This window comes from Salvelinus sp. IW2-2015, linkage group LG4q.1:29 (genome assembly GCF_002910315.2).
Source record: "Salvelinus sp. IW2-2015 linkage group LG4q.1:29, ASM291031v2, whole genome shotgun sequence".
In the NCBI taxonomy this organism is placed as follows: Eukaryota; Metazoa; Chordata; class Actinopteri; order Salmoniformes; family Salmonidae; genus Salvelinus; species Salvelinus sp. IW2-2015.
Window position 1 is genome coordinate 60,536,187 of NC_036842.1, and position 10,817 is coordinate 60,547,003.

General features: G+C 44.6%; 1 protein-coding gene across 1 annotated transcript in view; it reads right to left on the minus strand.

Moving 5' to 3' along the window:
* Positions 1 to 2,868, minus strand: part of slc7a5 (solute carrier family 7 member 5) — a 30,399-nt gene extending 27,531 nt beyond the window's left edge. Inside the window, exon 1 of the mRNA XM_023985230.2 lies at positions 1,953 to 2,868. Coding sequence (XP_023840998.1) covers positions 1,953 to 2,532 — 580 coding nt within the window. The 5' untranslated portion in view covers positions 2,533 to 2,868. The remainder of the gene's footprint in view (positions 1 to 1,952) is intronic.
* Positions 2,869 to 10,817: the final 7,949 nt, after the last annotated feature.

Below are 10,817 nucleotides of genomic sequence, written 5' to 3' on the forward strand. Positions count from 1 at the left end.
AATACATTTCATTCAATGGGGAAAATTAGTGCAACAATATTTATTCATAGAGATAGCCATCATAGACAGACGCATAAGTGCCAACAAAATCCAAAACAGTTTCACATTGTGGAGATTTCTGGTCATCTCAAACAGACTGTTGGAGCTAGGAACACAAGCATTTCGCTAAACCGGCAATAACATCTGCTAAATGTGTATGCGACCAATAAAATTTGATTTCATTTGACGCCCTGGAACAAAGCCACTGCCTCAAGCATTGTACACGACCAACAAACATCTACAGGTTGCATGCGCACATACAGTACCATCTGAGATGCAAAATACCATCTAAGACGCACGCTTATGCACTTTGAGTTTCGCAGACCAGGCGCCGTCAGCGTTCATAATCACAGCTGGATGCTTCTAAGCTAGCTAGCCATTGTAGCCAATTTGTAGGTGACAAATTGCCATTGTAGCCAATCAAGGTGACAGCTAAAGCACAAGCAACTGGGATTTCTTGGTTGTAGTGCTAGCCAGCTAACTCTCCTAAGTTTGACCACTGCAATACTAACGCAATAATATAACACCCCAGACCAGGGCTACTGCACCGACATTTGTGTACTGCATCATCCAATTCGTATGATATGTTACGTCCTTTTTTTCGGGTGCAATTCGTATGCTATGTTACGAATCCAATTCATACAATATGTTATGAATTTGTTTGTGCTTAAGATCCCAGACTGCATCTTTAACTAGAGAGAAAGAAGAGACAGAAAGAGAGAAAGAGGGAGGGGTTGTCCAGACTGCTCCACACTCTCGCTTTGACCACAAGACACAGAAAGAAAACAGTTATGAGCTGAACATAAGTGTGCCAGTGGAAGGGAGGACAGTAGAGGGTGACCCTGTGGTTTGTGACTACTGTGATTTGTCATTGTAACCAATTCAATTGCAGTAATTCCATTGCTGATTTTTCTGTAATTCTGTTACCAATTTGGTAACAAAAATGATATCAGTAAAAACACTATAACTAATTGATAGGTCTACCCTTTACGTGTTACTTCTGTGAACGTTCATTATCGGAGAGAAATTTGAATATGTGGGTTTTTGTTAATGGCATTAAAAGGCACAAGGCAATGTTTCTTAAACTTACAGAAGGCAAGTCATTTCAAGTGTTGATATGAGATGGCAGGGGTCTTTACTTCAACACGATTGTTGACATAAATACTATTTCTGGTAGTCTAGATGTTTTCTAAGACCCCTTTTCCATCTGTTTGACCAGAAATCAAAGCCAATACCTATTCTTAATTTTTATGATGGAAAATTGTTGAAAAATGTATCTATGGCTTAATTGCCCAAAAATATAGACTTAGCTTCATTTAACACCCAATTTAACATGCTGCTAAGAACTTCACGTTGGTGCTCATGGGTCCTTTTACATGGAAATGATATGTGTATTGCACGCGCAATAGTGTAACGCAATGTGCATGAGACAAAAGTCTGAATTAATTGAATTTGCAATCTATTGTAGAATTTATTTTTTGGGGGTATTATTTTTCTTATTATTGTCATTATTAATAATTTATTATCTTATCTAAAAGATAAATACAATTTCCATTTGAGCTTGATGAGACATGGCGCGTGGGTGATGCTGGCTCTATAGGCGTACTAACCAAAGATGATGAAATAACGCGGTATTTTTTCAACAGTATCCTAGTACACCCAGTGTTTCCGTTTGGGTGAGTCTCGTGCAGCTGCCAAGAGAACAGAGAACGATATCCTTATGTTGCGCAATCCCACTGGACACAAACGTCAATTCAACGTCTATTCCGAGTTGGTTCAACGTCATTTCATTTAAACAAACGTTTATTCAACCAGTGTGTGCCCAGTGGGATGCAACGTGTAGGCTACAACAGTTCCAACTTCTAATCGTGATAAGTGTGGCAATAGTGAATTGCATCGGCTTGGATACTTACAGATACAAAGACAGGCTATCAGCTTCGCCCCATTCTCGGGCACTGGGCAGTCAGGGAAAATGGGCTTGAGGAGGTAGGTAGCGAAGACGTACGCGACAATGTACTGCGATGATGGCCGGATGATGAGCAACTCGATCCACAATTTCAGGAAAGCCGGCAGGGAACCATACACTTCAAGGATGTACGCATAGTCTCCACCTGATTTGGAAATAGTGGTGCCCAGCTCAGCATAGCACAGGGCACCTATGGTTGAGAACACTCCACACACTGCCCAAACAACAAGGGACAGTCCGACTGACCCGGCTTCCTTTACCACTCCAGTCGGGGTCACAAAGATACCCGAGCCGATAATGGTACCCACAATGATAGCTACGCCGTTCACCAGGGTAATGGTTCTCTCTAGGACAACCTTATCTTTGCCGGGTACAGATACCTTGTCCGGGCTTCCTGGTGCGCCTCCCGTTCGGCTCGAGTTTCCATTCTCCCCTCCGGCCGGAGAGAGCATCTTCTCCGTAACCTCCTTGTCTTCCACATCCCGGTCGACTGACGAATTCGAATTTCTTTTCTTTAAACTAGACATTGCTCGATCCTGTGGGGACACAGATTTTAGCTTGTTGTCTGTGTCTCTCCTTGCGTTGTTTTTTCTATTCAATGTCTATGATTCTGTCTGAGTCGCTCCTGTAGCACAAAGACACGATGCTGCCTTGGCTGACACGGAAAAACGTGCTTGCTCTGTACTGTGTCAACGCAACTCTGTGTATAAAGGACTCGAGTAGAAAGCATCAAGGGAAGAATCTCAAGTGCCCAGTTGCGTGCTCTCCCCTCACCTCCTTCCCATTTGAAAAGGTCAGAGGGGCGGGACCTCTGGCTTTCTCATTCAAACTGTTTGAGGACGCGACGACAAAGCAATTGAAATTGTCATATGAGCCAGCTTCCTTTTTTGCCTGTCATGACAGCGTCACAAATCCACCCAAAATGATGCTGCTGAGTTGCTAAATGCGAGACCGAAGCTTTTACGCCCTCTAGTGATGTTTTCGCTGAGACAATCTGTTTAAGGGGCCAAACTGCCAGACTAGTTGAAATGCTTTTGTTGGCATTCTCTGTTAGGCAGTTGAAGAGTGAAAACTGAGAATTTTAAGGAAATTACAAACTACAAAAATGCAATTTTGGTAAAGACGCACTAGTTGCCAATCCATGCGCATTCCTTTCATAATGTGACATGTTGGCCTTTGTTTCTCAGTGCCACGTTAACTGGACTACTTGTGATATATTTAACTTTAATCCTTGACATTTCAAATAATCTAGAATGTTTGTTTATGGTAATTCCTGTTAGTTTACTCAATATATTATTGGGGTATACATTAATTTAGCCTACCGCTTTCATTCTACAAGTGGACACGTAGCTTGAAGAGCTCACAAACTGCGCTGCCTACACTTATGTGGAATTCGTTTTGGTTCATTAAATTCCATTTACATGTTTTATGTCAATTTCTTAATTGTCTGTTGTCTGGAGCGCTTCATGTAAGCCTATGCATTATGTGTGAACGGGCGCACATAAAAGTACCTAGGCTAGAGCTGCCGCTTTCAAGGAGCGGGAGACTAATCCGGACGCTTATAAGAAATCCCACTATGCCCTCTTACGAACCATCAAACAAGCAAAGCGTCAATACAGGGTTAAGATTGAATCCTACTACACCGGCTCTGAAGCTCGTCGGATGTGGCAGGGCTTGAAAACTATTATGGACTACAAAGGGAAACCCAGCCGCGAGCTGCCCAGTGATGTGAGCCTACTAGACGAGCTAAATGCCATTTATGCTCACTTTGAGGCAAGCAACACTGAAGCATGCATGAGAGCACCAGCGGTTCTGGACGACTGTGTGATAACACTCTCGGTAGCCGATGTGAGCAAGACCTTTAAACAGGTCAACATTCACAAATCTGCGGGGCCAGACAGATTACCAGGACGTGTACTCAAAGCATGCACGGACCAACTGGCAAGTATCTTCACTGACATTTTCAACTTCTCCCTGACCAAGTCTGTAATATCTACATGTTTCAAGCAGACCACCATAGTCCCTGTGCCCAAAGAAGCGAAGATAGCCTGTCTAAATGATTACCGCCACATAGTACACACGTCGGTAGCCATGAATTTCCTTTAAAGGCTGGTCATGGCTCACATCAACAGCATCCTCCCGGATACCCTAGACCCACTCCAATTCACATACCGCCCCAACCGATCCACAGATGACGCAATCTCAATCGCACTCCACACTGCCCTTTCCCACTTCCCACCTGGACAAAAGGAACACCTATGTGAGAATACTGTTCATTGACTAGAGCTCAGCGTTCAACACCATAGTGCCCACACGGCTCATCACTAAACTAAGGACCCTGGGACTAAACACCTCCCTCTGCAACTGGATCCTGGACTTCCTGACGGGCCGCTCCCAGGTGGTAAGGGTAGGCAACAACACGTCTGCTACACTGATCCTCAACACTGTGTGCTTAGTCCCCTCCTGTACTCTCTGTTCACCCACGACTGAGTGGCCAAACACAACTCCAACACCATCATTATGTAAGTCGCTCTGGATAAGAGCGTCTGCTAAATGACTTAAATGTAAATGTAAATGTAAATCATTAAGTTTGCTGACGACACAACAGTGGTAGGCTTGATCACCTAATGATGAGACAGCCTATAGGGAGGAGATCAGAGACCTGGCAGTGTGGTGCCAAGACAACAATCTCTCCCTCAATGTGAGCAAGACAAAGGAGCTGATCGTGGACTACAGGAAAAGGTGGGCCGAACAGGCCTCCATTAACATCGACAGGGCTGTAGTGGAGCGGGTCGAGAGTTTCAAGTTCCTTAGTGTTGTCACAAGCCGGCTCATAGCCTGTGACAAAAATGAGGGGACACCAACAACAGGTATAGGCCAATTAAAAGTGTTCTTTATTATAAACAAAACTATTAACTTTAAACTAAGGAAAAGGAATGAGGTGTGGAAGTATCATAATGTAAGGTGTATGTAAAGTGCATGGATGCGTGAATATGTGTGTGTGAACATGACTGAGTGAAAACTATGCAAAACTACAAAGGAACAAGCAAAACATGATCATACATGGAGGAGCAGAGAGAGAGAGAGGTGATTAGTGAAGCAGTTTTATACCCTGAGCCCAGGTGGCTCCAATCACTAACGACCCTCCTCTGCCTGCAGGAGGAACCGCCCCCTGCACTGCAGAGGAGGAGCCGTGACAGTGTCCACATCACCAACGAACTATCATGGTCCAAACACACCAAGACAGTTTTGAGGAGGGTACGACAATGCCTATTCCCACTCAGGAGACTGAAAAGATTTGGCATGGGTCCCCGGATCCTCAAAAAGTTCTACAGCTGCACCATCGAGAGCATCCTGACCGGTTGCATCACCGCCTGGTATGGTAACTGCTCGGCATCTGACCGTAAGGCACTACAGAGGGTAGTACGTACGGCCCAGTACGTCACTGGGGCCAAGCTTCCTGCCATCCAGCACCTATATACTAGGCAGTGTCAGAGGAAGGCCCAAAAAATTGTCAAAGACTCCAGTCATCGAAGTCATAGACTGTTTTCTCTGCTACCACACGGCAAGAGGTACCGGAGCGGCAAAGGCGTCTTAACAGCTTCTACCCCCAAGCCATAAGACTGCTGAACAATTTATCAAATGGCCACCAGATTATTTACATTGGCACCACCCCATTTGTTTTTTACACTGCTGCTACTCGCTGTTTATTATCTATGCATAGTCACATTTTTTACATTTTTACATTTAAGTCATTTAGCTGACGCTCTTATCCAGAGCGACTTACAATTTGGAAAGTTCATACATATTCATCCTGGTCCCCCCGTGGGGAATGAACCCACAACCCTGGCGTTGCAAGCGCCATGCTCTACCAACTGAGCCACACGGGAAGTCACTTCACCCTTACCTACATGTACAAATTTACCCTCGACTAAGCTGTACCCCAGCAAATTTACTCAGTACCGGTACCCTCTGTATACAGCCTCGTTATTGTTATTTTATTGTGTTACTTTTTATAATTTTTTACTTTTGTTTATTTGGTAAATATTTTCTTAACTCTTTCTAGAACTGCACTGTTGGTTAAGGGCTTGTAAGTACGCTTTTCACGGTATGGTCACACGTTGTGTTCGGCGCATATGACAAATAAAGTTTGATTTGATGCAGCCACTTGAAAATGAGGCAGTTACTCAGTGATGTGTTGTGTTGGATTTGCTCCAAATATAAGGCTTTGCATTTAGACCAAAAAGTGTATTCCTTTGCTGTTTTTTTTCCAGTATTACTTCAGTGCCTTGTTGCATATTATGTATATTTGTATTCTTCTTTTCACTCTTGTCATTTAGCTCATTATTGTGGAGTCCCTACAGTGTTGTTTATTCATCCTCAGTTTTCTCCCATCACAGCCATTGAACTCTGTAGCTGTTTTAAATCACCAATGGCCTCATGGTGACATCCCTAAGCAGTTTCCTTCCTGTTCTGCAGCTCAGTTCAGTAGGGCGACTGCAGCCTATAGCCTAGGCCTACTCTACTCGCTCAGCCATGCATTGAACAGTCTTTTTTGTGAACAGTGATTGAGTTTATGTATATTATTAGCCTAAATTCTTACTATTCAATCTACTCATTACATTAGGAATAGTATGCTATCATACATAAGTCTGCAAATACAATGATGCATGGAATGCTTTATTATAAAGGTGCATTTTTATGGAGAAAATTAACTTCCCCAAACTTGAAAGTCACGCACCGCCTATGGTAAGGTACTTCATTATTACCTAGAAATACTTTTATATTGATATCTCTGTGCCCCACCACGCTACCCCATAGGGGTTAATAAAATTAACTAGGCAAGTCAGAAAATAACAAATTCTTATTTACAATGACGGCCTACCAGTGAACAGGAAGGGTTAAGAAAATGAGATGAAACAAGCCCCACTATGAGGGCTTTGCAGAGATGTGCCCTGGAGTTCCCTCACCCAGACACACAGACCCACAGACAGACCCTTGCCATAATTGCATCTGGAGCTCAGACAGACAAATATTGCCCCACTCAGACAATTTCCTGTTGTGTCCTCAGAAGAGGAGGACATAGTTAAATAATAGTGGCCAGATTTACCCCTAAGGTCTTCAAGTTATTGGCTCCTCATTTAACACAGCAAAAAGACAGACAGATGCAGGCTTAGCATTTCATATATAGTCTGAGTAGTTTTCCCCTTCCTAAATACCATGTCAGGTCACTGCAGAAAGTTGAAGAAATACATTGGAGTCTGATGTTTGCCCTCTACTTGTGTAATTGCAGATCATATTTTTTTAGAGGCAGGACCTATGATCTCCTATTGCACAATATGACATTCCACATTCTTTGGGAAGACTCATTTGTCCAAATTTCTTGCCCGCTTCTCTTTTTGTGCTATCATGAGGTCCAGTTTTTTTAATTCTCACCTAATTCACCCAGGAATTACAGTATGTTGCCTGTAAAAAAAGGCAATGTTTTTATGACCCCCTTTTTTATCCCATTCTTTCCGGCATAAGGCTTTTCTATATCCGTGCGCATGCCAGCACTGTTAGTGAGTGGGAGTAGCGGGTGTTCCGTTGTTAGTGGGAGTAGCGGTGTCGGGTGTTCCGTTGTTAGTGGGAGTAGCGGTGTCGGGTGTTCCGTTGTTAGTGGGAGTAACGGTGTCGGGTGTTCCGTTGTTAGTGGGAGTAGCGGTGTCGGGTGTTCCGTTGTTAGTGGGAGTAGCGGTGTCGGGTGTTCCGTTGTTAGTGGGAGTCTATTTTAATAAATCCATTGAATGCATTTGGAAAGTATTCAGACCCCTTCACATTTTCCACATTTTATAACATTACAGCCTTATTCTAAAATGGATTAAATGTTTTTTTCCCCTTATCAATCTACACACAATACCCCATAATGACAAAGCCCAAAGTTTTTTTCCATTTTTTTTCAAATGTATTAAAAATAAAAACTGAAATATCACATTTACATAAGTATCCAGAACCTTTTCTCAGTACTTTGTTGAAGCACCTTTGGCAGCGATTACAGCCTCGAGTATTCTTGGGTATGACGCTACAAGCTTGGCACACCTGTATTTGGGGAGTTTCTTCCATTCTTCTCTGCAGATCCTCACAAGCTATGTCAGGTTGGATGGGGAACGTCGCTGCACAGCTATTTTCATCACTCTCCAGAGATGTTCGATTGGCTTCAAGTCTGGGCTCTGGCTGGGCCACTCAAGGACATTCAGAAACTTGTCCCGAAACCACTCCTGCGTTGTCTTGGCTGTGTGTTTAGGGTCGTTGTCCTGTTGGAAGGCGAACCTTCGCCCCAGTCCTGAAAAACATCCCCACAGCATGATGCTGCCACCACCATGCTTCACCGTAGGGATGGTATTGGCCAGGTGATGATCTCAGAGCATGCGTCCTCAGAGCATGCGCAGACCAGCTGGCTGGTGTGTTTACGGACATATTCAATCAATCCTTATCCCAGTCTGCTGTTCCCACATGCTTCAAGAGGACCACATTGTTCCTGTTCCCAAGAAAGCTAAGGTAAACTGAAGGCTAAACGACTACCGCCCCGTAGCACTCACTTCCGTCATCATGAAGTGCTTTGAGAGACTAGTCAAGGACCATATCACCTCCACCCTACCTGACACCCTAGACCCACTCCAATTTGCTTACCGACCCAATAGGTCCACAGACGACGCAATCGCAACCACACTGTACACTGCCCTAACCCATCTGGACAAGAGGAATACCTATGTGAGAAATGCTGTTCATCGACTACAGCTCAGCATTTAACACCATAGTACCCTCCAAACTCGTCATCAAGCTCGAGACCCTGGGTCTCGACCCCGCCCTGTGCAACTGGGGCCTGGACTTCCTGACGGGCCACCCCCAGGTGGTGAGGGTAGGTAACAACATCTCCACCCCGCTGATCCTCAACACTGGGGCCCCACAAGGGTGCGTTCTGAGCCCTCTCCTGTACTCCCTGTTCACCCACGACTGCGTGGCCATGCACGCCTCCAACTCAATCATCAAGTTGTGGACGACACTACAGTGGTAGGCTTGATTACCAACAACGACGAGACGGCCTACAGGGAGGAGGTGAGGGCCCTCGGAGTGTGGTGTCAGGAAAATAACCTCACACTCAACGTCAACAAAACAAAGGAGATGATGAACTTCAGGAAACAGCAGAGAGAGCACCCCCCTATCCACATCGACTTGACAGTAGTGGAGAAGGTGGAAAGTTTTAAGTTCCTCGGTGTACACATCACGGACAAACTGAATTGGTCCACCCACACAGACAGCGTTGTGAAGAAGGCGCAGCAGCGCCTCTTCAACCTCAGGAGGCTGAAGAAATTCGGCTTGCACCAAAAGCACTCACAAACTTCTACAGATGCACAATCGAGAGCATCCTGTCGGGCTGTATCACCGCCTGGTACGGCAACTGCTCCGCCCACAACCGTAAGGCTCTCCAGAGGGTAGTGAGGTCTGCACAACGCATCACCGGGGGCAAACTACCTGCCCTCCAGGACACCTACACCACCCGATTTCACAGGAAGGCCATAAAGATCATCAAGGACAACAACCACCCGAGCCACTGCCTGTTCACCCCGCATTCATCCAGAAGGCGAGGTCAGTACAGGTGCATCAAAGCAGGGACCGAGAGACTGAAAAACAGCTTCTATCTCAAGGCCATCAGACTGTTAAACAGCCACCACTAACATTTAGTGGCCGCTGCCAACATACTGACTCAACTCCAGCCACTTTAATAATGGGAATTGATGGAAATTATGTAAAAATGTATCACTAGCCACTTAAACAATGCCACTTAATATAATGTTTACATACCCTACATTACTCATCTCATATGTATATGTATATACTGTACTGTATATCATCCACTGCATCTTGCCATCTTTATGTAATACATGTATCACTAGCCACTTTAAACTATGCCACTTTATGTTTACATACCCTACATTACTCATCTCATATGTATAGACTGTACACTTATACCATCTACTGCATCTTGCCTATGCCTGTCTGTACCATCACTCATTCATATATCTTATGTACATATTCTTTATCCCTTTACACTTGTGTGTATAAGGTAGTAGTTGTGGAATTGTTAGATTAGATTACTGTTGGTTATTACTGCATTGTCGGAACTAGAAGCACAAGCATTTCGCTACACTCGCATTAACATCTGCTAACCATGTGTATGTGACAAATAAAATTTGATTTGATTTGATCTTTACCTGGTTTCCTCCAGACGTGATGCTTGCTGTTCAGGCCAAAGAGTTCAATCTTGGTTTAATCAGACTAGAGAATCTTGTTTCTCATGGTCTGAGAGTCCTTTAGGTGCCTTTTGGCAAACTCCAAACAGCCTGTCATGTGCCTTTTACTGAGGAGTGGCTTATGTCTGGACAGTCTACCATAAAGGCCTGATTGATGGAGTGCTGCAGAGATGGTTGTCCTTCTGGAAGGTTATCCCATCTCCATAGAGAAACTCTGGAGTTCTGTCAGAGTGACCATTGGGTTCTTGGTCACCTCCCTGACCAAGGCCCTTCTCCCCCGATTGCTCAGTTTGGCGGCGGCCAGCCCTAGCAAGAAGTCTTGGTGGTTCCAAACTTCTTCCATTTAAGAATGATGGAGGCCACTGTGTTCTTAGGAACCTTCAATGCTTCAGAAATGTTTTGGTACACCTTCCCCAGATCTGTGCCTCGACACGATCCTGTCTCGGAGCTCTACGGACAATTCCTTCGACTTCATGGCTTGGTTTTTGCTCTAACATGCACTGTCAACTGTGGGACCTTAT